This window comes from Sander vitreus, chromosome 4 (genome assembly GCF_031162955.1).
Source record: "Sander vitreus isolate 19-12246 chromosome 4, sanVit1, whole genome shotgun sequence".
In the NCBI taxonomy this organism is placed as follows: domain Eukaryota; kingdom Metazoa; phylum Chordata; class Actinopteri; order Perciformes; family Percidae; genus Sander; species Sander vitreus.
In genome coordinates, this window is record NC_135858.1 from 29246211 (window position 1) to 29273429 (window position 27219).

Here is a 27219-nt window from a genome sequence, read left to right on the forward strand (position 1 = left end):
AGGTCCATTTAGTGTCTTCTCTGGAGCTTTCGATCACATCACGTTTCCAAGATTAGGAATAAACTTTGAAAACGGGGAGGGGTTTTGAAACATTCAACATTCAGAAAAAGAAAAAAAAAAGAAAAATTACAATTTAGAAATAAGTGTGCCGAAATGAGGAAGTCAAATGAAACGATAAGAAGTCAGAAGAATGAACACAAGTACATTTTATTGTACAAAACCTTTGACCGTCTGTAGAAAAATACAAATTTGTGTTTTGAACGGAAGTCAGAAAAGCACTAAAGTGACACAAATGTGTTCCCTGGTAACAGATTCATGTTCATAATTGTATTTTTTTAGGCTGATTAATAAGCATTTTTACAACAAGTGGTTAGTTTTTTTACCATGTTTTCCTTGTGTGCTTTTAGCGAACCAACAGAACAGTACATAATAAAGCATTTTTTTTTTTACAGCATTGTACAACATTAAAATGGTTTATAACCACAAACGGGGATGATTAAAGGAGACGGTAAAACTAAATGTTAAAAGAATCCTTTTCCCAGCAGTTAAAAGCTCGGAGACGTCTGCAGATACACTGGAAGACGGGTTTGATACTAGAGAATGTAAATAGAGCGTGATTTATCGCATCCTGTTTAAGAAAACTATTTACACAAGTTTAAGTTTGAAACCACTGACATTTCTTTAAATATATTTTTGAGCTGACGTGAAGAACGACGGGCTGCGGCTTCTGTATGCGAATGAGAATCCAACCGACAACTTCAGGATTTTCAGTCCCAATATCTGAAGATCAACCTCAGGTAAAAACGTTTTTTTCTTTTTCCACTACTAGTATATATTTATTCGTGTGAGCAGAAAACACCAAATACGGCCAGGGTGAGAGGTTTGATTTTCAGCCAGGCTAAAAAAAAACGCTCCACTGTTGTCACGGCGAGTAAAATGATTAGGAAAAATGAAACTTCCCGATGAAGGTTGTCTGACTCAAAGCTCACAATAAACTGACTGAAAGAGTGTTTACTTCTTTGTGTACCGCTGTGAAATACTTAATTCATGAAGAAGAAAAAAAACAACACATTTTATAAAAGTTGTATACCGTATTGGCCCGAATAAAAGACTGAAAATGACGTATGAAAAAGGGTTGTATTATATAAGAGGACTAAACATTGATGTAATTCACAGCAGCAGATATTCTCCTTACATCTACAGAGTAACACGACTACTGCAGAGTGTTGAATTATGGGTTGTTTGGAGCCTTAATGTTGCTCGACTAGATAGTTTCTTCAAGTTTGTCAGAGTCAGTCCTCAAAGTGTTCAACCTATGAAAGTTTCTGCGTTTTGCTGCAGCGGAGGAAATCCCTTCCCGCTGAGTGAAAACCAGTCACGAGCGTCTCCTGACGTCTTTACTGCGGAAACAGACGAGACCAAATAATCCGTCGGGCTGCCGAAACATCACTGCCGTCAATGGACGAGGAGCTCAAAAAGACTCAAGACTTCTAAACGCTAACTGCCGTGGAAAACAATTCAGACAGCACGGAGAGTCTGACAGCAGAGAGTGTGAGACGAGACCGATGGAAAAGAGTTGCAAAATGTGTGACTTACATCCTTTGAGTATTTCACATTTTACTTTCACAAGGAGAAAAAGACTTCAAAACGCAAGGACTCTCTTCTTCTTGGACCAACGTGAAAACGTTCACATCTTCAAAAAGTTTGATTTGGAACTTTTCGGCACCGCGTAATAAAGACTGAGCGATTGGAAGCTACCCTTTAGGTCCCCCCCTTGAAGAGAAACAGCTGCTTGTGCCGTCATCTGGCAGCTGCAAATGTTTAGCAGCCTGAGAATTCAAGCACTCAGGACATTGTAGTGTAGTGTGCACACAGTAGTGCAACGCTGAGATGGGTGCGTGAAGACGCTCAAACACTTGAGCTCAAGTTCACCTGAGCTACTTGACAGAACTACAGAGGGAAAAGGTTAAACAAGTGAAGGCTGTCAGTGATTGTGTGTTCCGATTCCTGATGTGGCTCATATATCACATTCTAGACATTATTATTTGTATCAAAGTCAAACTGTTTGGGGGAGGGGGGTTGTGACACCAGAAGTGGGATTATTTGGATAAAACTAAATGGCATGATTTGTGCCATTATGTGCTGCTCCGGTTCTATGACCCTCAGGTCATAATATATTTAAAAAAGGTCACAATTTTAGGGACATAAGTGATGAAAGAAAAGAAAAAAAGAAAAAAAAAGACTCTTGATGTCTCGTATTCGTCATTAAGAGTTAGCTTTTTAAAGTGGGGAACAGTTCTGTAATGAAAGTTAATTCATTACTTTAATGTTTTTTTTACGTGTTTCGGCACCCGTCGGGCCCGTCAGTGACTCTGGCGCTCGGACACGACGTCCTGCAGTCTCTTCAGCAGCACGTCGGGACTGCTGCCGTTCTCCGGACACGCCCTCTTGCTGGGGGAGTCGCACGCTGACGACATCATCACGTCCCCTTCCATGGTGAAGGCCCTCTTCCGGCTCGCCGAGCCCTGCCGGATCATCTGGTTGATGTCGGATAACTCCTGGATGGAGAGACAGACCGAGGAGGACGAAGCAGAAAGACAGAGTTTATTCATTGTGTAGATTTTGGGTAAGCGCCTTATTGATATTGTATATTTGCACGCTTTCTCACTCTGAACTGCAGCACAAAGAATTTCCCTCAGGATGAATTAAGATCCGTCTTGTGAGAACACATGCACCTTCGCTGAAACCTTCCTATTCCAGACCTGCCAACCAGCCCAGGTTACTTATGATCTCTAGAATAACCTTAGCCTCCATGTTCCTACAGTAGCCTACAGTCTTATAACAGTCTCCAAAATACTGTAATACTTTTAAAGTATGTCCCAAAATACTAGGCCTATAGTAGCCTATTTCTATAAAATTCCTATAATATTGTTCCAAAATTGGCCTACTATACAATTCCTATCATTTTTTTTCGTGATGTTTGTACAGCCTAGGCTACAATGAAGAAGTCACATTTAGCAAACAAACACCAACAATAACAGGGCCCCCCCAGGATCCTCCAACTTCAACTCAAGGCTTTTTAATACCATTTCAAATGAAATGCAGTGCCAACTTCGTACCCATTCAGACAGAAGTATGAGGGGAAAATGTCAAATCTGTAAACTAGAGATGGCCCGATACAATTTTTTTGCATCCCGATACCGATTCCGATACCTGAAGTTGAGTATCGGCCGATACCGAGTACCGATACCAGTGTGTCATATATTTTATTATGTTTTAACAGCTACTATCCCTGTATGGATGATATGATGTATAACAGCTGTATCCTACTATCCCTGTATGGATGATATGATGTATAACAGCTGTATACTACTATCCCTGTATGGATGATATGATGTATAACAGCTGTATACTACTATCCCTGTATGGATGATATGATGTATAACAGCTGTATCCTACTATCCCTGTATGGTTGTGATATTATTTCTATCTTTGTTGTCGGTCTGGCTCAGGTTAAACTCTTTGTGAAACATGAACAAACACAAACAATGAACGCCACAGAACTTTTTTATTAATATATTATTATAAATAAACTACTTTAACGTAGATTTTCTTTAGGGCTTTCTTACGTGGTATCAGATCGGTGCATAAACTCCAGTACTTCCCGATACCAGCGTTTTAGGCAGTATCGGAGGCGAACATCTCTACTGTATACATTTTAAACCCTAGAAAATAATTATGTACAAGTAGGCTACTTGAATTAAATACAGCATTTAAATGATCATATTTAATACAATGTATTGGATCATAATATAATCCAATAAAATAAGATATTACACTGCATAATAAGCACTTCTACTTCTGGTACTTAAGTATATTTTGATAATACTTTTGTACTATTACTAAAGGAAGATGTTGAACGTACAGACTTGTAACTGACAAGTAATTTGCAACATTGCTTTTTCTACTTTTACTGCAATACATGATGTGAGTAAGTCTTCCACCTCTGGAAATCACCAACAACAGTCGTGCATGAATACCTGCAGCAGTGTTGAACACTGAAAACACACAGCTCAGTTCAGCGTTTCCTTGCAGCTCTGCCTCAGTATCAGCTAACCGTTAACGTTACCTGCCGGTCACACCGTGTCTGAACAGTCCGCTCACAGTGAAGTCCTGCACGGATCAACCGATGTTAGAGTCTGGCGGCTGCTCGTTCCGTTTGTTTTAAGACACATGCCGAGCAGATTAATAAATCGTTAATAATAAGCCGTTAACCTGTTAGCTTGAGCTTTGTCTGAAGGCGCCGAGCGGCCAGCCAGGTTCCGACACATTCCGCACATCCTCCGCTCAGTTTAACCGCCAACCCCCTCCCCATACCGGTCAGAGAGGCGTGTTTACTTTGTGTCTCGGTCCTCCGGTGCGTCCAGCGACAGGCTCCGGTCAGTTTTTAATTAGCCTACATTAGTAACAGTTAATTTTATTACGGTATGAACTTAATCCTAGGAAAGGCAAAAGAAATACAAGACCTTTGTAACAAAATCCAAAACTGAGACGGCTACTGCACGTCAACCGTCAACGAGTGGACTCAATGCTGTCACCCGATTTTCGCGTAGTTTAAAGTGACAAATCGTATCACCGTATTTTGAGCTGGCGCTAATACGGCACCGGTGCCTAAACGACCGGTATCTACTGAAACCGAACAGCAACGCAGACTTTGGTGCCTCATTTCGGTGCCGATTAAATGCCTTTTGCACTGAAGATGAAGCCTGCAGCTCAATTTAATAATCCAAATGCTAGATTTCTCTATTCAGGACAATTACATATACGGCCTTTAGACAACATAACTTCAGGCTTTGCAGAACTTGCAGGAGAATAGAGTCAGCTGTGTAACGTACAAATGTGATGAACACAATTTTCCCAGCTTGCAATAAAACCCTCATCTGTGTGTGTGTGTGTGTGTGTGTCCTTGCCTTGGATGGGCTGCTGTTGATCCTGTAGGTGTAGGAGTTTGGTGTGAGGCAGCCTGCAGAGTTCTTGTGAGGGGACACGTACAGCGAGTGTCTCTGAGAAACCCGACGAGGAGAGAGAGGCTGAGCCCGAACCGATGGGAACGGAGAGAGAGGAGGAGCGTCCGCCTGGAAGATCACACACACACAGTCAGATTATGTAAGTGTTTGTTAAGTGGATTGTGCTAATTGTATTATACCGAACAGATTCCTGCAGGTTATTGTGTCGTACCCGGTTATCGTGGGTGGCGTAACGCAGCGCGAAGCCTTTCATCTTCAGGACGAAGACGTTGTTGTAGAACTGGATGAGGTCACCACGCTGCTCCTCCTCTGATTGGTCCGAGTTTGCGTCTCCTGAGACCGGATTGGGTTTCTCTGCAGCTGTACCACCCACACCCACACAAACACACACACACACACAGTTTTAAGTGATTTATCAAAACAGAAAAAGCCAAACATTTGTAGGCTCCAGCCGCTCTGATGTCAGGATGTCATCATTAGCTGAATCCTGTTGGGTTTTCTGATCATTAGTCAATAAATCAATCGAATGAAAGTGAAAAGAGTGTTAGTTTAGGGCTTAACCAAATCAGAGGCATCACTGTGGGACTGTGGGATTGTTCAGGATTGTGGGTAATGAAGTACTTATCCAAGACATCGCGAATAAAAGACATTTATCTCTAAACAAGGTTGGTGCCCCATGAACCTTTGGCATCTATATGAGCATATACAATCGCTTAGTCATGTTATAGATGGTTTTAAGTCTACCATCGACGGTTATGATTTTATGGCTTATACTCCAATTGTCAATGGAGAAATTGCATTGTATTCTTACTTCCGGAACCGGCTGTGGGCGGGACTGTTGAGCTCTATAATCGATTCATCGTTTAAATCACTTTTCACTTTAAGTTGCCCACATGCCAACATCCTAACAGTCAGTGTGTTTATCAAGCATTTGTGTCTGAGATCTTACATTCGCCGCCCGAAACAGGATCCACCTCCATGTTCTCATCGGTTACCTGCTCCATGGGAGTGCGACGCAGTAACACACTGCGGTACACCTACACACACACACACACACACAGAGTAAGCTTCCACTAATAAAATCATTTTACAAGTCCGACTTACAAGTATTTCTGTGTAGTTTTTCCATCTAGTCGAAAAACAAACTTTCTATAGCGAGCCAATCACAACTCAAACATTGTTGCACTTCTTCCGTGACAGTCATGATCACAGGGTTAGTTTACAAGTACAAACTAAATCAATACCATTACTACCAACGTTTTACTACTAATTGTATGTTTTTAAATCACAATCTGTTTTTGTCTCAGCACTTTGTAATTATAAAACGAAAGCACCACATAAATAGTTTTTATTATTGTCGGTTTTGTTGTTGTATGATGTTTTTCAGTGGTTTGTAAATTGCGTCTCTTACGTGGCTGCTGGCCTGTGGTTGGCTGCGATAACACTTCATGATGTCGTGGAAGGTGTGCGTCTCTTTGGTGATCTGCAAGGAAGGAACAGAAATCACAGGGATTACAACCAGTGTATTTGGCTTTCTGATGATGATTCCCTGATGGGTATCTTTATGAAAGATACAGATTTTTGTAGGGAATTGCGTATCTTTGTTAGCTTCTTGAGCCGTATGTTGCCGAGGGCGACACATCGGTTTGAATTATGGTGGGGGGGGCTTTTCCGCCTTTAATTTGACAGGACAGTTAGGTGAGAAAGGGGAGAGAAAGAGGGGGAAGACATGCAGGAAATCCTCACAGGTTTCAGAACCCTGGACCTCTGCATTGAGGCATAAACCTCTCAGTATATGTGCGCCTGCTCTACCCACTGATCCAACCCGGCCACTGAATTATGTTTTTATATATATATCCCCCACGGTCACTTAACTGCCAAGGTTGCAACTGAAAGAATTTTGGCTACAGCACAACAGTTTATGAAAAGTTAATGTGTAATTATGGTCAGATCTTGTTGTGCCTGACTGATGAGGAAGTGATATTGATAAGTCTTGGAATTTACGCATTTACAGCATCAGCAATTATTTATTTGCCAGCTATCCTTCCTGCGTTAGGAAGCAGCGACTGAATTGCTTTTTGCCTGTATTACGTGTCTGTGTTCTTCATATTTCTGTAGGATTACCGTCTGCTCTTCTTGTGTAAAATACGCGGCTTTGGTAGACTTGTCCATGTTTGCGTTTGGTCATATGGAACAAACCCCGCCTCTTCTATGTGAACGCGCGCATCTCTAGATTGGAAAACCCTGGGTTGACTGAACTAGTTGTTAACCAGCGTCGTGTCACAGCTTATGCGGGACCGCGGTTGTTAGGTTAGGTGAAGCCGGGTAACTGAATTGGCTCCTCTACAGCTCTGCGTCTGTCCCTCCGAGTCTGACTTAATGTCCCGCCCACATAACACCATCTGTTACTGGGGATTAATGTTCAAAAGTTTCTCATTTAATACATAATTCCTTAAAGCATTTAAACAAAGTTGTGTAGTTTGTAACATTCCAAAATCTTAATTTAATGCATAGAAACATCTCTGTGCAACGCTGTAATCTACCGTTTGTGCTGAATATTACAGTTTACATTGTGGTAGAGGTGGAAACGTGTCAAGGATTCCGTGAATAAAGTAAAAAAAAATGTTTTCTCTGGCAGGTCCGTAATTACAGTCAGGGTTTCTGCACAACACAGAAACAGTGTTCCGAGAAGCTGCCTGAAAACACATTTCCCTCCAAGAACAACATATTCATTCAGATATTAAAATCTTGTTAAGCTGCCATAAACATACTGCATTTGCCTGTGAGGCAACAACATTGCCTCGCATATGTTATTAATTCAATCTGAAGCTTTCTCACCTTGGATATGATGTAGACGCTGCACAGCAGCAGCTGGTCGATGTGTCTGTCCCGCATCAGACCCGTGCAGTGGACCAGCGCGTGCTCAAAACACGTCCAGATTTTCCCTCGCAGCTCCGACGAGATGTCCAACTTCACACACAGATCCCTCAGACGTACGCTGGCCAGGTGGTACACCTGCAGACAGACACACGCGGCTCAGAGGAATGGAACACGTGGAGGAAAACAACACAGACGGGAAAGGTGTATATTCTATCAGACAAGCTGGAGGACCTGACGTGGGAATGATCTCCGATTTAATTAGGTCATGAACGACAAATGCAAAACTCACAAAACAAGAAAATCTTAAACCAGCGTCTTAGAAGTCCTAAAAAAATAAATAAACTTTTGAGTACACAAGTTAGAGAAAAAGCTACACTGGTTGGTAAAGGCATTGACAGGGTTTTTAAGTTTTATCAAAAGATGCACCAGAGAAGTTTTGGGATGCTGAAATACTGCATCATACAAGGTAGATGGACCTTTGAAATTGTAATAAAATAAAAAAAAATCAGAGTTTCTGACACCAAAAAGTACTTTGAAATGTCTGTAGGACAGCACTGGCCTCAACACGTGCAAATACACTGCTTGGTTCCGATCATAATACTAACCACAAGTAAGTAACCACAAGCGTTAACGTGGAAAAACAAACTCAGATCAAGTTCAGAAATGGTTTTTTTCTCTCCACTATTTCAGTTCTAGCAGTGGAGAATAGATCTGCAGCGTTTAATCAATTAGTCAATCATCAGGAAATGAATCTATTAAAGTATTTTGATCATTTTGAAATCATTTCAGTCATTTTTCAAGCCAAATTTTCTTTTCTTTCCACCCCCCCCCTACCTTCCTGAAGAACAGAGCGAGTGAGCCTGTACGTCGCGGCCGACTGATGCCTGCCTGGGGGTCGGAGGCTGGGGGAGCCGCAGAGGCGATGGCAGGGCGGCTCGGCGAGGCGGTCAGCAGGAACTGAGCAGTGATGGTACCAGAGGAGTCGCACGGCTGAACCGGGATCAGTGTGATAGTGCGGTCGCTATTCAAACCTGGAAAAAACACACACACACCTTGTTTCAGCTGATCCGTTTCATTGGTAAGCAGACGTGATGAGGAGTATGAGAGTCGAGCAGCTGATGAGCCGTTGTGCAGCACCTCCTTCATATTCTTGGTGTTCAGTTATGTAAACCTGCGTGTGTGTGTGTGTGTGTGTGTGTGGTCTACCTTGCAGTGGGAAACTGAGGACGGTGGCCTGGGCGCCCTGAGCTCCGATCCTCAGGGTGCTGCTTGAGCCGTACGTCAACCTTTTGGCCGGTGACGTCATCGGGCTCCCGATGGGGGCCACCCCTGGTGTCGGGGCGGCCGGAGGGTCGTCGCCGAAGAGCCGTCGTTTAGCGCTGCCAGCTGCCGGGGAGCTGTACCGGTCATGGACTGACAGTGGAGAGGGAGGCACATCTGGAAGGGAAAAAAAAGAAAAAAAAACAGATATTAAAAGTTGATAGCTCATGGTAGGGCTGCAAGATATGTATTTGAGGTATTCTGCCAAAATACCACAAATTGCTTGTTGAATTTAAAACAAATGAAAGGAAATCATTTCCAACTTTCTCCAATAATCGAACAAATTGAACATTGAAGTGAATATAAAAAAGGCACCACTAGAAGAAGACGGACGGTTACATTTAAAATGCAGTAGTCGGTGGCCAGGTTGGCTCAGTGGGTAGAGCAGGCGCACATACACTGAGAGGTTTATGCATGCCCTCCCCCTCTCTCTCCCCTTCCTCACCTAGCTGACCTGTCAAAAATTATGGGCGGAAAAGCCCAACAAATAATCTTAAAATAAAAAAAATGCAGTAGTCTACGGATTTGTCGCAGCCTTTCGCGATATGGGCCAGTTAATATTGCGATGACAATAATAAAAAAAAAAAAACGATCTATTGTGCAACCCTAGCTCATATGTTACTACACAAACCATGTAGCTAAACAGCTGAACACCCACCTTTGCGTGCGCTGCCCAGGCCTGATCTGAACTCCCTGATGCGGGGGTGGATGATGGGGGAGAGGGCGACCAGAGGCAGGTGGGACTGACCTCCGCTGGTAGAACCAGAGCCAGAGTCCAGACTGGAGGAAAAATTCACCTAGAGAGAGATGAGGGAAGAGAGTTAATAAGTGGAGGGAGACAGGAAGCAAAACATTTGGAGCACTTCCCTGCTGTATATAAAAATGTGTGTGCGTTTCTCTGATGTGTGTGTGTGTGTGTGTGTGTGTGTGTGTGTTTCTCCTGCCCACCTCCTCCACGGTGGGGACCTTGTTCCCGGCAGCCTGCAAGACGCTCCACAGGGCAGAGTCTGCGCTCCACGCTCTGCTCTCCAGAACCTGCTCCTCGATCAGGTTCAGATGCTTCACCATGTCTCTGGACAGGCCTTCCTCTGAGCGGATGAACACCTCGATCACCTGAACAGCCAATAAATCCAGTTATATTCATATTCTAACTATTCCGTAAATGGAGGCAAACAGATGCAACTTTGTTTTAGGTGGCACAATGAGGAGGGTCAGTGAAATGACTTCATCGGCAGTTTAAAGATGTAAAAGTATGTATGTTTTTGAGTGTGTGTGTGTGTGTGCGTGTGACCTTAAAAAAGTAGAATGGGGTCAGCTTGAAGATGTTGATGATCCAGGGGAAGGTTCTCTGGGAGCTGTAGGAGAACAACACCACCTCCAGACAACATGCCATCAGGGAACAGTGGAAGATATCCTGCTCCAATAACACCTTAACACACAGATTTTATATTTATTTAAAGTACAAACAAAAAAATCCCGCCTCCATATGGCAGCCAACAAGTAAAACACACACACCTGGAGACGTCTTATGAAATGAGGGAGGGAAAGCAGAATTTGGGGCAATTTTTATGAAATATTTACAGTAGACATGAAAGCAAATGAAAGACTCCTGCACGGAAGCTCATGAAAAAGTTCCTGTAACAGAATAGCCTCATAATAGCTTTTAAACACATCTGATTGAAATAATAATCAGAAGAAGAAGAATATATACACTTAAAATAGCTGGTAAACGGAACTTTGAGTTCAGACTATGAAACACTTTTTTTGTGGCTGCTGCTTACACTCATGTCTTTGCCTTGCAGCCGTTTGGTCTCCTGCACCATGACGTTCTCCAGGATCTTGTGGTAGAGGATCTCAGCCAGCTTTAGGCGGTTCTCTGCAAAGTCTGAAAGAAAAGAACCTTTATTTATATACTGCACAGATGCAGCTATGTACCGTTACATATACACATATATAATGTGTCCCAGGTTGTCCCAACTGAGGCAGTAAGGTAGAGGGGTGTGTGGTGTGTGTTGTACCTATGTGAGAGCCGGGCATGTCTTCTGAGTCCTTGGTGTAATGTTCTTTGAAGGTCTGTCCCAGTGCCTTGACTCTGCCCAGGATGGACTCTGTGGGATTTCTGGAGCAAGACCTTCAAACAGCACAGGACACACTGTTACTACGGAGACTGTATGATTATATACCCAATCGCAATGTTTGTTTACAATAACTTCCAGGAAGAAAACTCCAATTTAGCCTGAGATGGAAACTCTAAGTTTTCGGTTCCCGAAAAGCTAATATGAGTTTCAATCAACTCCGAGTATGTTCACGCGCGTGCACCACCACAATAAAAAGGCAGCATGAATGGAGCCATGATACTACGATTCACCATGGTAACAACCACGAACAAACGGGTCGGCGGAAATACTCATGCGCACAAACAACGAGTTTGAACATGTATTTAGTTAAAAAAGCAAGACAGCGGCTGCTGCTGCAACAGAGAGAGAATTGGTGTGGGAGAAAATTGCTGCTCGAGTCAATGCGTACGCATTAACAGTGTATTCATTTCATATTTAAATCACTGGTAACCTATAAAACTGGAATGGTATTACACCTATAATTTCATTTAGGTGCAATCCTGCGGGCGAAAAAGTAAGATACTACTATATCCCATTCTGAGGCTGCAGCACCATGATCATTAACAGAAATATAATTTATAATCATTTATTTATTAACATTTCATTCTTTTTAATGGCTCTCACTGGTTTGTGTCCAGGGAACAATACAAGGCACACTTTTCTGACGGCCCTGCATACAGTGGCTTTACTAATATGCTCCGCATCACCTGTAAAGAAAACTGCCGTTTGCAAAACAAATAAATAATGCGACACAAAGAATCTGCTGGGATGTAAAAGCCTGTCCACGATGGTGGATGTTAGTGATATGAGGACGGATAAGGTATCTACATATCTGATGGACTGTGAAGAAAATACCTCTCAAATCTGTTATCTGGAAATGAAAATACATTTAGTCGGGACTCAATATCATCTCCCGACGTAAACTCTCTGTGAAGTAATACAGCTTTTTCATCAACGGCATCGTCGACAAAAGGACATGACATGTTTGAGAAAAAAAAACGTTTTAATCTGCCTAACATAAACCAATACGTTTTTTTTATTCATGCAGATAAACTGCACTAAAATGCGCCTGATACAGACTGAATGAATGAGGAAATGAATGCGCGCTGTGTCAGAGGGAGGAGACTGAGAGAAACGCGAGGTTTCTTGAAGAAAACCTGCTCCCGACCAGATTAGGTTCACAGACTCAGTTACCATAGTAACTGACTCTGAGGTTAACTTACCTCTCTTTCTGAAACAAAAAACCCAGAGTTTCCCTCATCTCATGGTTAACAAACTCAGAGTTTTCACTAAACCTGCTTTCTGAAACGGACCCCTGGATATGCTCTCATCTCCTTCGTCTAAAATGCACGCTTGATGCTTTCACTTGTCAACACTTTGACTGACGTTAGGCTGAAGGTCTAATTCACCTGTTGGGGCACAGACTAAAGAAAATGACACCACCCAAACTAGCGGTCAGTCCGACCGGAGGCGAGATGTTGCTGTTCCTAACGTTACCCGAGCAGAGCAACGGAACAGAAAATAAGCAATATAGTGGGTTCTTTATACTTTCCTCTGATCTTGCACTACATTTGATTAGAATTTAAAACGGCTTGGTTCCTCAAATCTACAGGTATAGATAATCTTATCCACTCCACTGTTTTTCCACTCCGGTCCAATGATGTTCCGCACAGCTCGACTGCAACGAACAAGACGAGATGCAGAAGCAAGAAGCAAAGAGACAAAAAGAGGAACTGACTTGAAGATGTGAATCAGGTTTTCACTGGGGGCCGTCCTCAACCCGGCCACCATGCTCTGCAGCCGGCTGACACTCTGCGTCGCCGAGGAGACGGGCGTGACCAGCAGGTCCTTCTCCTTCAGGTAGACTCGTCCCGTCAGAGGGGTGGAGGGAGCGAGAGAGCCCGACTGCAGAGACACACAGAGTACTTTGTCCCTCTCCCAATGTATTGTACCTCTTTATATAGACTTTTTTTCCTACCAAAAATGTCTTGCGCTGGTCAGGGGGTACTTGGCTTAAAAAAGCAATTCAAAGGGGGTACAATATTGAAAAAAGTTTGAGAACTACTGCTCTAGAGCACCAGATGTGGATTCATCCGACACTAGAAATAGTCCCAAACAAATGCACTATTTCCTCCTATTTGTTTAATAAAAACTACAGTAACCTGACTATTTTAATAATGAAACTATACATTTGTTTTTTTAATGTGTTGTGCCTAGAGCCAAGTGTTTGTATGTTGGTATATTCTGTACATGTTGTTAAAAGTGTGTGTGTGTGTGTTTACCTTCTCTACATGTTGTTGCAGCTGGCTCTGAGCGTTCGCCTGGCTGGCAGAAGATTCCTGAACAATCTTCCTCGGAGTCCCGATTTCCTCGTCGGCATCGGCTCCCAGAAACACCCGCTCATCAAAATCTCCCACTGTCAACACGTACTCCTCATACTCCCTGTTTATGGCTTTACTACACACACACACAGACACACACAGACAGACAGAGTGAGGGGAAAGTGGGACAGGATAAGGACAGTAACTTTTTCCCTGAAAGCGACTCTTGACCTTTTGTCCCCGAGTAGCTTACTTGTTATCAATGAAGCTCTGAGGATCCAACAGTTCTGTCAAATGCTCCTCGTTGCCTTTCAGGATCTGATCGGGAAAAGAAGTCAAGACCAAGGAGAGTTTACGGTAACGGCTAGATGGAAGTAGTTTGTTGGCTCGCATAGGTCAAAATCGGGGTTGGAAATCATTTGAAAAACTCAAGTACAAAATAGAAATGTGTAGATAGGAATAAAGTGAGTATGAAAGAAAGGAGGGCACTTTAAACACACAGGAAAAAAACCTGAATGAATATATGCATGTGTGAGAGAATGTGTACCTGCTTCTGATACAGTTTCTGTATGTAGGGTTTGAAGTAGTGCTGCTTGATGCCTTTGGCCTCCACCACCAGCCCGTCGTGCAGCTCGCATAACCTCTCCAACACACACGGAGGAGGCTCGTCTGGCGAAACGTGGCCGTCGGCGCGGTACAGAGCCGGCAGACCTACACACACACACACACACACAAATGAGCGTACATGCCAGTAGTACACAAACTAGACTAGCGTGTCAACGTGCTTAAAGAGGACTCCTGCCCACTCCGACTGCGATCTTTATTTTGCAAATTAGTGAGGCAGAGCTGGCAGACTTGTCAACTACCCCAGTGTGTCCCTAGAAAAGCAATGCCATTTCGTTCACTTTTTTGTGTGGAAAGACTTTATAGCTATTGCTGCTACTTGTAGCTTTTGGTGGACTTGTTGGAGCTGGCAGGAAGAGGCAGAATTAGGCGGCATTTCAAATTGTTGGGCAGATGTCTTCTTTAAGAATGTGGTCACGCTGTACGGATGTCATTTAACTTGGCTGGCATCTGATCACAATGCGGTGTCTGCATTTGCACCTGCATCTACATACGTTCTACCACGGTCTGGGTGAATACTTGATTCAGATTGGCGGCCGGGTGTTCATAAAAAAAAGTGTTATAGGAAACCTACTGAAGAAGTTCCGGTGAAACGTTTAATTATGTCCAGTCTAAGCACACACACACACACACACACACACACACTTACACACACACACACACACACTTACACACACACACACAGTACCTCTGAACGTGGGGTTGATGAGGTCCTTCCTGTTGGAGCAGAGCAGAGCATTTCCAAACACCAGGTCCAGACAGCAGAGCAGCAGGTGGTACGAGTTGACTAGGTCATCACCGATCATACTGAAGTTACCTGTACAAACACACAGTTGATATACATACATATTATAAATACATATAAATATGATAATACAATTAATCAGCAACTTTTTGGATAACTGATCCATCGGTTTGTATTGTGTTAATTATTTTCAAGAAAAAAGGGCCTACATTTAGCTGGTTCTAGATCTTTAGATGTGAGGATTTGTTGTTTTTTTTCTTTAAACACTATATTGAGATGCGACGTGGTTCATTTAGTGCTTAATTCAAACTAAAAACGGTATCGGAGACTTTACAGTAGATAGCTTCACTGCTGTCAGTAAAAACCTAACGTTAACAAAAGTTGGTTGGGTTTCTTGGTACCTTTGGTGTAGACAAACAGAGTCCAACAGAACTTGAACACATCGCTGATGTGACACGGCAGTCGCCTGCAGAGCCAAAGAGAAAAAACACACACACACACACACACACACACACACACACACACACACACACACACACACACACACACACACACACACACACACACCATTAACAGGTGTCTCTAAATGTGAGCGGTGCAGGTTCATTTCTAACTTTTACTTATTGTAGAATAATGGGGGAAATCATCTAAACATGAACATTTAAGTAGTGGGAATTGTTGTGTTGTTGTGTGTTGTGTGTGTGTGTGTGTGTGCGTGTCGTGCCTGTGCTTCCTGCTGCGTGGTTGCCGTGGCGGCTCCCCTCCCTGTGGGTTCTGAAACATGTCCATGAAGATGGGCTCAAACTTGCGGAAAATCACCGTAGAAACCTCAAAGTTGCGCTCTAGCCGCTCCATGCGCAGCCTGAAGCTCTGGGAGAGGCTGGCCATGTCGGCCCACTTCCTCATCTTAGAGAAGAACTGGATCAGACTGGGGGAGGTGTCAGGAGCAACAAACCGAAGCCAAAACATAACATATCAACACGGTTTCTAAGATTTTTCTTTTTGGGCTTTTCCACCTTTAATTTTTTTGACAAGACAGCTAGGTGAGAAAGGAGAGGAGAGGGGGGGGGGGGAGAGACATGCAGGAAATTGTCACAGGTCGGATTTGAATGTAAAAGCATTTAAAATCTCCTTTAATGGGCGCCCGGGTAGCTCAGTTAGTAGAGCAGGCGCCCATATATAGAGGTTTACTCCTTGACGCAGCGGGCCAGGGGTTCGACTCCGACCTGCGGCCCTTTGCTGCAGGTCATCCCCCCTCTCTCCCCCCTTTCATTTCTTCAGCTGTCCTGTCATTAAAAGGACTAAAAATGGAACCATTTCATGTCTATCCATGATATGAAAAGCATTGAATTGAATCAAATAAATGGTGGAACCCAAAATATCAGATATACTGTCATGTCACATATTACAATAGAAAATAATGTGAATTTTTCACCCAGCTTTACTAATCCTTAAATGTGAGCTTTCTCAACTGATACTTTTGCTAGACAGTGAACTGTTTTTGCATCCTCCGTCACAGATCAGACATTTGTGAAGCTGTAAATACAATGTATTCCATATTGGACTTTTTAAATACAGCTTTCGTTTGTGGTATATGACGCAGTTCTTTGGATGTTTTACAGCTTTTGTTTCACTTCAGTAAACAAGAGGATTACCTCGGTACACTTTCGCCTCACCAAGTCGTTTAAAAGATGAGCTCACGTTTTTCCGAGTCCATCTTAACACAATATTGGCATGTTTATATGCATATCCCTTCCTAAAGCAATGTCAAAGTAAGTGATAGGAAGTGCTGCTTGTTCTGAGCAAACATGAACGGTTAATCAGCCAGTCAAATGGATATCTAGATATCTTCCAGTTTCAGACTTTTAGTACAAACGTCTTTCTTTCTCAATCAAATGCAGCTCAGTAAGAAACACATCTGGAACTGTATTTTAAGACATTTGTCATTTTGGAAGATACTGACTAGACATTACCGTCAGCTGAGTTTAAGATTGAACGGTGAACCTATCCGTTACATTATCAACTAACCCCTTTAAAAAGGTTTACGTGGTACGCGTTGTCTTTAACACAAGGTAGTGCAGCATCGACCGAGACTGACCTGAGTTTGGCGGTGCGGAGGATCCTGGTGAGAGAGACACAGTTTCCCTCCATCAACCCTTTCCCCACTGTGGGAGTGGAGCCCTTCCTACAGGCTGCATACAGCGAGCAGGCCAGCCAGTGGACCACCTCTCCCTGCACACACACACACACACTATCTTTATTGTGCATGAACAGAAAGCTCGCCAGTTACTGATCCACTTTAAGCGAACAAACACACACAACAAGAGCATGAAAATCTGCAGACAACAGCAGCAAAACAGTACTATGTCTCGAAGGAGAAACACAATGTCTTGTGTAGTTAAAGTCACTGTACAAATTCAACAAAAGGAAAACAGCTTCAAAAGGTTTGGTTGCTTTGTGCTAAAATTATCTTTTTTTTTTTTTTTTATTGCAGAAAATACAGCTGGTTGTTTATCAATGAGGCTCAATGAGGAGCCAGTAAGTCAAAATGTTGCTGCATTTGAAGGTTAATGAAAACCGTAACAAAAAAAGATCATAATAAGAACAATTAGCTCACGCGAAATCTACTGCAGGGGGCATTAATTATGTGCCACAATATCAGCAAATTATTAGTGTTTGTCTGACAAGTTTCAAAAAGGAGATGCTGATTAATGTCAACGTTGTTGCTTTTCTATGTTTTACATACCGGTTAATTAATATATGTTTGGGTTCAAGACTGTTGATTGGACAAGCAATGTGCATATACTACCTTGGGTAATAGTACATTTTGATTACATTTTTTCCTCTGTTCTGTCATATTATAACCCTACATTTGATACGTGTCGAACAGCAACAGAATACATTTATTATTTTCTTCTTTTTAAACCATTTAATTACCACCCAATAGGAATACCTGATGTTTTCTGACCTGGTTTGCACAACTGACATAAACCCGTAATGCTATGGGTATCAGTTACTTTGAAACTGAAAATATCAGATATTACAGGTAGGCTTAGGTAACAAAAAAAAACATGAATTCTTAATGAAAATAGCATTCTTTTTTTCTGCCACCACAGTGACCAATGATATTTTATGACAATTCAAACTGGTAAATGTCACATTGTAGACTGACACAGGACCAAAGCAGCTGTTAGCTGAGTGCATACATAAAGGGCTATTTAACCAGTGTGTTAACCAGCTGCTGCTACTTCACTCTACTATCTGACACCTTGGAAGTGTAATGCTGATTCTGTAATATCTTGGATCCCTGCTTTCAATAATGATGAAATCACTGGATGAAGGTTGGGAAAATAACTGTCTTATAGTGTGTGCAGACAGATATGCTGACAGTGACATGTCAAGTTTGACTATTTTACAACCCAAATGATTAATCAGATTAATCAATAATGACCATAAATTGCAGCTCTATTTAAAAAGGTGTTTTATTGTTTTTATTAAAAGATGCTTGTCTCAGTTGTCTTGTTTAGCTGTTGGTCAGACCCTCCTCCGCAGCGCTTCGCAAGAAGGTCTGGCAATGCGAGACTAGTCAGATGTTGACAGTGGTGAAATAAGTTAAAAAAATAAATAAATAGCAATTACACAGTATAGAAATATGCCGTTGCAAGTGAAAGTAGAAAAGTACCCAAAGTTAAAGTACTCACTGGGATAATGCCGATTTCAGACTATTATATATTATTGGATTATAATTATTGAAGCATTAATGTGTTCATCATTGCAGCTGGTAAAGGTGGGACTCATTTTAATTATTTAGTATACTGCCATGGGAACTTTCAATCAATAAAGAAAGTTCACAAACTAACTGAAAGTGTATAAAATAATTAGAATTAGCCCCATCTGAATGGAGTCATTTTGCATAACAAGTAGTTTTACTTTGGATACTTACATTTTGCTGATAATACTCCTGTACCTTTACTAAAGTAACATTTCGAATTCAGGACTTTTTCTTGCATATTTTTAAGGTTTATAAGTAGGTTAAATGTTGATTACATTGTATCATTAATGCAAAGTAACGTTGACTAAAGTTAGCCAATACATTAAATGAAGTAAAAACGTACAATAGTTGCCCCATTTAGTGTAGCGGAGTAGTATAATAAAGTAGGAAAACAGAAAAAAGTGAGTAACGGTTACCTCCAAATTGTACTGAGGTGTATGTCTTAGTTACGATCCACCGCTGGAAGTAAACAATCTTCAGTAACCATATTAAGCTTGATGTGATTATACCGATAGTCTAGATACTATACTGAGTAATACATGATTAAACCTTACTGAGCAGGATCATCAATGAATAATAGAAAGATTAGCGTTAGATCGTGAAAACACTCGTTAGCTGAAGCCCCTTTAACCCAGTGTTTGTGTCCCACGCTGCTCCTGTGATTAGTTTACAGCACGATGAAAGTTATTGATATTTCATTAACGCCGTAGCTGTGAGTTAACAGCAGGTTGGATCGTTACACAGCCGCGGAGGACGTCAGTTAGAAGACAGAGAGGACATAGTCAGAGGACATTCACGTTATTTACCTCCAGTGTGTATGTGTTCCAGATGGCAGTGAAGTTTTCCATGGTTTCAGTGGCAGTCTGCTCGTCCATGTTCAGCTCCTGACACAACGTCTCCAAACTCCTCCGGACCGAATTCTCCTCCATCCTCCCCGACTCCGAATCGGACGACTCTTCGCCCCGCATTCCTACAAACTTACAGTTTTAAAAGATTAAAACCCCCCCAGACTTTACATTCAAAACACGACCCCAACTTGAGCTTCCACCATAGATGACTCGCGTACTTCCGCTAACCATACCCACAATGCAGCGCGTTGGCGCGAAAACTGCTGAGCAGCGACCAATCAGAAGAGAAGCTAGCGTCGGACTCCGAGAGCTGTTCACCCAACCCCCTTCGCCTACCCCAACTAGTGAAGGGACAACCGGCTCTTACGTGAGTCGGTTCAACCCATAGACAGTATATAAGAACCGGACGGTCGTTGGTTGGCTTACCGAGTTAATAGATTCGGTCACCGGTTCGCGTGCCCGCTGCGGTGGGGGCGGACATTACAGAAGTCTCTCGTTAGCAGGTCATTGTAGGCTACTTCAGCCTCTAATCTAGAACTGACATCAGGGATCATGCCGTGAAAATGTGATGCCTTACGCTAAATAATAAATATTGGGTGGCTAACAGCAAGACAGATCTACGTGAAGTCGCAAAGTGACGCATGCGCAACTCACATCTGCACTCGACTCACATCGGGTAGTGAAACCATCAACCATAGACAGTATATAAGAAGAGTGAAACATCCATGGGTTGGGTTTATATAATACATCCATGGTTAGGTGGAAAGCTCCCAGAATGAACTGGGACAACAGGTTTATGAAGCTCTACTGTGGATGTATGAGAGGGGTCCTGCTTATTTCTGCAATATCCCTTCTCTTAATCCATCCGTGGTAATATCAGATATGATCACAAACATGGTCTGTTTATGTTTCTTCTGATCTTCCATGAAAGCTAATGAAGATGTTTGTTATTATTATTATTATTATTATTATTAATAAACCTTTGCGTAAGTGACATTAACATTACAAAATCTCTTTTTCAAAGTGTTGCAGGTCAGGTGGGGCCAGGGGATTGTCTAAGAAATTGACCAAGAAGGTAAATCACTTTTATTCCTTACATTTTTAACTGAACAAACAGCCACACCACAAATAATAATGTCAGCATGTTTTATTCAATAAAATAGTAATATTTGAAGACTGATCAGCAGGATCAGTCAACAACATAAACGGTGCAAGACCACACTTTTTAACTCCAAAAAGAAACATAGTGTACAGTAGGTTACTATACTATATAGCAGATTTTCCAGAATTAAAGGAATTGAAGGGACATCAATAGTTATGTTGGGAAAACTGCAACTATTTTATTAGAATGACATGAATAAACGTTACTAAATATAACGTGAAAGTTGGAAAAATAGTTTACTTAAAAAAAAAAAAAAAAAAATCAAAATATTTAGACAAACCCTAAAACTTACAAAACTGCAAATGAAGTTATTCAGTATAGTGATTAACAAAAGGGCATTAAACTGTCACCAGTATACTGTACTTCAGAGCTGCTTGTCAGACGACAGATTCGGGGGTGGGGGGGCTACTGCGTCTGAGCCATCGATGTCTTGGTCTGAGCCATGTGTATCCTCAATCAGTGGCTGATTTTCATTTTCCTTTGGAGTCTTTGAACCTGCAGGAAACAACACAAAATAATATTTAAGAAAATCCAAACTTTATTTATCATATTCAGGCTGTTAACCCTCACACACATTTTTAAAAGTATTATACATTTTTTCTGCTTGAAACGACTTAACGCTCAGTTTGGAATTGATAATCAAATTGAATTGATCACTTTTAGGTTACTCATGTCTCAGGCCTGGTTACACTGCAGCTCCTGACCAGGGACCCTGTACATAGGCATTCTCTAAGGGCCCGTATTTAGACTATTAATTGTGGTTGTTAGTCACAAGGGTTTTGGTCTGAGATGTACAGTTAAGGCCTAAAACATCTCTGCATTAGGCCTCTAACATTTGTGAATCATTTTATTATATATTCCTGTGACATGCCTTTTACGGAACCAGTTATTGCATTAATCAAAAGATTTATAGTATCATTTGCTTCAATAATAAACAGGACCAGAACCGGTCTGAACAGGACAAAACGTGAAAATCTCTTGAGCTTGTGCTTAACACACCTTATTTCAAGCATCTAACCAACAAGCCATTCAAAAAACCCATTGGTTTGGAGACGAGGGAACTGAAAGTGCAAAAATGCTAACTCATTTCTGGGTTTTAGGACTCATTCCTACATACAGTCATAACTTTGCTGTATATTTTTTTGATATATTCTTTATTAGAACCAGAGGCCTTATATATAAATGTATTCTCAGTGGATTTTGCATTAATCTAAATACCAACAGAATGGTTCATATCTGAGAAGACAAACAACTGTCAAGACTGGACGGATATCTTGTACAATATTATTTAAACTTACCCATAGTTCTTTTTAAGTGTATCCCTGCAACTGTGACCATAGCTACTATCAGGAATTGTAGTATACCAGTTACAACATGAAATACTACCCTGGCCCTAATGGTCGTGTTGATGTCTGAAACACATCACAAAAAGTGAATGTAACACTCAGAATGTAACATATCATGTTCAGATGATTAGTTTAAACAAACATGCTGCAAAAACACATGAACAGCTCACGGAGGAACCTTACCACAAACAGGCACATAAGTCATAGCATCTGTCTCGTGGTTTATTTCCTCTTGTGTGACAACACAGCGATAGTGGTCGGTCTTGGTCACAGTAGTTTGGAGGATGATGTAGAAGCGGCCTCCTCTTTCTGAGACCAGTGTCTCCTCAGCAGGAAGGATGTTTCCAGCACTGTCCTGCCACTCTAATCTAGGTTTTGGAGAAGCACCTCGAACTTCACACTGCAGCAGCACCCCGTCCTCTGTTTGACCAAGCATTGGGACCATAGCCTGTGCTGTGACCATAGACTGTAATGTGACATATGGCTCTGGAGATGCAACTGTAAACACAGTACAATCAATCACTTTTGGAGGTATACAACTTTCCATTAAATTTTATGAATATGATTAGAACCCTGTACAAGTCTCCTAAAGCATATGTTTATACAAATGGAATTCTATCAAAACCTCTCTCATTAACTAGAGGAACTGCCCAAAGATGTCCTCTTTCACCATCATTGTTTGCATTAGCAATTGAACCCTTGGCTCAAAAAATTAGAGAGACAAAAGAGATAGGAGGTATAGACATTGGTAAAAAAAGTTTAAATTGAGCTTATTTTGTATATATATGAATTATTACTTTACTTAAGCAATGCAGTCACCTCAGTTCCACACGTTATGAAAATAATTACAACCTTTTCAGGGATCTCAGGTTATAAAATGAACATTGCAAAAAGGGAGCTGTTGGCAATAGACTCTTGCAAAAAGGACTTGGAGAATCTCACACAATTTCAGATACAGAAAAAAATATATAAAATATCTTGGAACCAAGATTAGCCATGATAAGACTCAGTTGTATAAAGATAACTTTCTTCCACTTGTGAAAGACTTAAAGAAGGATGTTAGGCAGTTGCAAGACTTAAAGATTATTTTAATAGGAAGAGTAAACCTCTTTGAGATGATGTGGCTACCGAAATTCTTATTTAACTATTTCTATAACGCCTCCTAAAACCTTTTTTAAAGAGGTAAACTCAGTAATTTCTTATATATTGAACACATAATAAATAAAACAAACAAAGATCCATGGATAGACATAGAAAACAATCAATAACAGTGCAACAGTTTACTGCTAGCACCTTTTTCTAAGGGCAACATCAAATCAACAAATTATGTTATTAATAGTACATTAAAGGCCTGGAATAAAATAAAAAAATTCTCCATCAAGAAATAGGGCTTCCCAGGCATATTTCAAGTTGGAACAATCCATGTATAAATATACAGAGCACGCAGCTTTACTGGGAAACATGGATAAAAGGTGGAATCCAGCAGTTGTCAAATGTCACAAACCACGACACTGTTGCACCATTCAGTGAATTAAAACGCAAATATAACCTAAAAGATACAGAATTATTTAGGTATATGCAACTGAAAAACTGGATTACTTGCAATTTTGATTTGGAAAAGAACATTAGCCCTGAAATGTCTAACATATTAAGCCAAAGCAACAAAAAAAAGGAGGCTGATCGGCTCTATGTACAATTTACTGATAAGCATGGAAAGCAGTGATACATTATTACAAAGTATATACAATAAATGGACGGAAGACTTAGGGGTTGACGTTAAAGAAAAATGGAAAGAAAGCTTGTCACTAACATACAAATGAACTATTAATGAAAATGTACGACTAATACAGTTTAAGATAATGACAAGAATATACTATACTAGAGATAAAATAAACACGTTTGATAACACATCATCAGATATATGTTTAAAATGTAACCTATATGGTCACTCCCTTATGCGTGCCTTTTGGTACTGCAAAGGAATTAAGAAGACTTGGGCGAGAATAGAGATTTGGTTATCTAAGTATACTAACAGAAAAATCATATTCTCTCCAAAAATGTGTATTTTTTAAGATATAGAGGGAATAAGATATCCAACTAGTTGGCAAATACTTTTTTCCTCTCTTATCTTTAAAAAATTGATATTGCAAAATGTATGTAATGTATTATCTGTGTATTGAAAGATCAATGTCAGAGGACAAAAATAAAAAGGAAACTATTTAATAGCCAATGGAGCCAAATGTATAATGCCCTCTAGAGCATGTCTTTAGAACCCGTTTATTATTTTATTGTATTTCACTTATTTGTATTTATTTTATTTTGTTGTCGTGTGTGTGTGTGTGTGTGTGTGTGTGTGTGTGTGTAAGTGTGACCTGTCTTGAGTGATATATATTCATATATTCATATATTCATATATATATATATTTATATTTGTATATTTATATATTTAATATGTATAGGCTATATTTGTCATATGTATATAGGCTATATATATCATTAATATTGTTATTATAAATTGTTTAATTTTGATTAGGCTATTATAAAATTGTATAATAACATTTTATAATGTTACTTCATAATGTCCCACAAATTGCTTTGTGGGACATTATGAAGTCCATCACTCTCATTTATGCTCACTTAACACCAACATTGTTCCACTGCATCTTCTACTATATAGAGTAGCCTACCGTAAACAACTAAATAAATCTCCAATGTTCATAAAAACGAATGAAGAAATGTTGATGTCATAGATGTAGTGTGTCTTTAAACATCAGTTTGTCACTTATGGAGCAATCAATCTTTGTAAGAATAAGTCACAGACATCTCTATGTTACCTAGATGACAGACACAAACTCTCAGAATTTGAGTAGGCTAGTAAATAATAGTTATTAAAAAGTAGAGCCTTAAAAAGTATCAATATGGGCAACACAAGCAGAGGGGACCATGCACACGCCCCCCTCTGTAACTTTTCCACAATCTGCTGATCTGCAGAGTCAGAAGCCAGGATGTATAATATTAACTAGATGCATAAAAATCTGATTACATCCATTACATCAATGGGCGGGAGACTTTATTATTTATTTTTTTTAACAGCAGGCAGGGGGGCTTGATGACAAAAGCTGGCACCAGATCAGCCTAAGGGAAAATTGCAAAAGATGGGCAGTCACTATGTATGTACACAATATGTCTACTATGCAATAAAATGTCAAGATTTTGACATTAATCCATTAACAAACTACTTTACACTCCCTTATTGGCTTTCAGCTAAAAAAAAAGAAGTGGTTTGGAGGTTTAATTACTCTTTAAACAACTTGTCTGTAAAATTGTCATTTAGATGCTGCAGTGGTTAATCAAACAAGGTGTAATTAAGGGTGCTTTCTCTTTGTTTTTCCTCCCATTAAAATATGCTTATATACTGTATGAAAGAAAAAAAGAGAGAAAGGGGGGAGCAAAAAATATCAGTGTTGCATATCTAATCCTGTAATTGTACTTTATAAGTGATTGATTGTACTTTTTTTTAAATTTATTTATTTTTATTCATTTCTGTGGGTCATCATAATTAGGTACCAGGAAGTACATCAAATAAAGGTGAAGAAAAAAGAAAGAAATAAAGACAAATTTCAAAATGTCATCAAAATCTGAGTTTTGTCAGAATTTCATCTCTATTTTTATATACTATGCTTCCCTCAATATTTATTATTGATTATATCGACCCACCCCTACCAACCGCCCACCTCTCCAACCCCCGTCCCCATTTACCCGCCGACCCCGCGCTGGTCCTCATTCAAGACAGGTCACACTTACACACACACACACACACACACACACACACACACGACAACAAAATAAAATAAATACAAATAAGTGAAATACAATAAAATAATAAACGGGTTCTAAAGACATGCTCTAGAGGGCATTATACATTTGGCTCCATTGGCTATTAAATAGTTTCCTTTTTATTTTTGTCCTCTGACATTGATCTTTCAATACACAGATAATACATTACATACATTTTGCAATATCAATTTTTTAAAGATAAGAGAGGAAAAAAGTATTTGCCAACTAGTTGGATATCTTATTCCCTCTATATCTTAAAAAATACACATTTTTGGAGAGAATATGATTTTTCTGTTAGTATACTTAGATAACCAAATCTCTATTCTCGCCCAAGTCTTCTTAAATCTTATCTTATATATATATACACACACACACACACACACACAACTATATAAACTATATATGACAAAAAGCTCTGTATAGCTTTTTAAGACACAGTTTCTTTAGTTTTTTTATTAGCCTACCTAATTAAAAAAGCCGTGCCCTCATAAACTACAAAGTTAATAATTCTTACCTTTATCATCACACAATGTGTTTCCAAACAAACACAGAAGACACAAACACAGCAGATGCGGTAGAAACTTCATCTTGTCGATTTAATAATTGCATTAATTATTGTAGCTCCTAACAGTCTCCTCTCTTCTGTGTGTTTAATAGTGGGCAGAATGTATGGCTGTATTAAGAGAACATGCATTTACTTTCGTTTTTTTTTTTCTGATGGAATTTGCAGCAGACTAGAAGCGTCAAAGGCGGACTGCTGCTCTCCACAGGCCATCTGTAGAACTGCACTGACTGAGGATCCTTCAGGGCGATGGAGCAATGCTGTTTATCAGTGTTTTAAGCCCCCAACGTCGGATTAGGCAATGGTTAAGGTTAGGGTTAGGTGCCTTGAAGTCAACGGTCACAGCGCTGCCTGGAAGGAGACGTTGGGGGCTTAAAACACCATCGAGCAGAAATGTTGCTGCTTCACAATCTTCGGATTCGTGATGACAGTTGATTTCAATGATTGATCTAACTCCAGTTTCTGACAACTCTGCTTGCATGAGGCTTCTCTATTTGTGAAAATTGGTGCATTCAATTAAAGCCTCCTAAAAAAATAAAATAACTCTGTTTTCCTCCTTTCATTCTTTTTGCCATAACTTTTTGCTATTCCTGGTGTTATTAAGCTCTTACACTTGGCTGTTTTATGCATCCATATCTATTGATAGCGCCTTTTGCTG

General features: G+C 40.5%; 2 protein-coding genes and 1 long non-coding RNA gene across 4 annotated transcripts; 1 reads left to right on the forward strand and 2 right to left on the reverse strand.

The window, feature by feature from the left end:
* Positions 1-2064: 2064 nt before the first annotated feature.
* On the reverse strand, positions 2065-20050 carry rbl1 (retinoblastoma-like 1 (p107)). Its single transcript, XM_078249274.1, has 22 exons — positions 19613-20050; positions 17133-17266; positions 15759-15962; positions 15436-15500; positions 14978-15106; positions 14213-14376; positions 13919-13983; positions 13627-13801; positions 13083-13249; positions 11246-11358; positions 11009-11112; positions 10519-10656; positions 10176-10340; positions 9886-10024; positions 9114-9344; positions 8742-8938; positions 7866-8042; positions 6439-6510; positions 5977-6064; positions 5239-5387; positions 4971-5135; positions 2065-2558 (listed from the first exon to the last, which is right to left on the reverse strand). Exons 1-22 carry the CDS (start codon positions 19772-19774, stop codon positions 2364-2366), a joined length of 3198 nt encoding a protein of 1065 aa, XP_078105400.1. The 5' UTR covers positions 19775-20050; the 3' UTR covers positions 2065-2363.
* On the forward strand, positions 19804-27082 carry LOC144517269 (uncharacterized). The gene is made up of 3 exons (XR_013501914.1): positions 19804-20021; positions 20679-20729; positions 26730-27082. It is a non-coding gene; the product is annotated as an uncharacterized LOC144517269 (long non-coding RNA).
* LOC144517268 (selection and upkeep of intraepithelial T-cells protein 2-like) lies at positions 20787-22696 on the reverse strand. 2 transcript variants are annotated; one of them, XM_078249277.1, is made up of 3 exons: positions 22346-22695; positions 22115-22228; positions 20787-21311 (listed from the first exon to the last, which is right to left on the reverse strand). In XM_078249277.1, the coding sequence occupies exons 1-3, from the start codon at positions 22623-22625 to the stop codon at positions 21181-21183; spliced, it is 525 nt and encodes a 174-aa protein (XP_078105403.1). In that variant the 5' UTR covers positions 22626-22695; the 3' UTR covers positions 20787-21180. The 2 variants fall into 2 exon arrangements, with proteins under 2 accessions (XP_078105403.1, XP_078105404.1); XM_078249278.1 differs by lacking the exon at positions 22115-22228 and having other exon boundaries at positions 22346-22696.
* Positions 27083-27219: the final 137 nt, after the last annotated feature.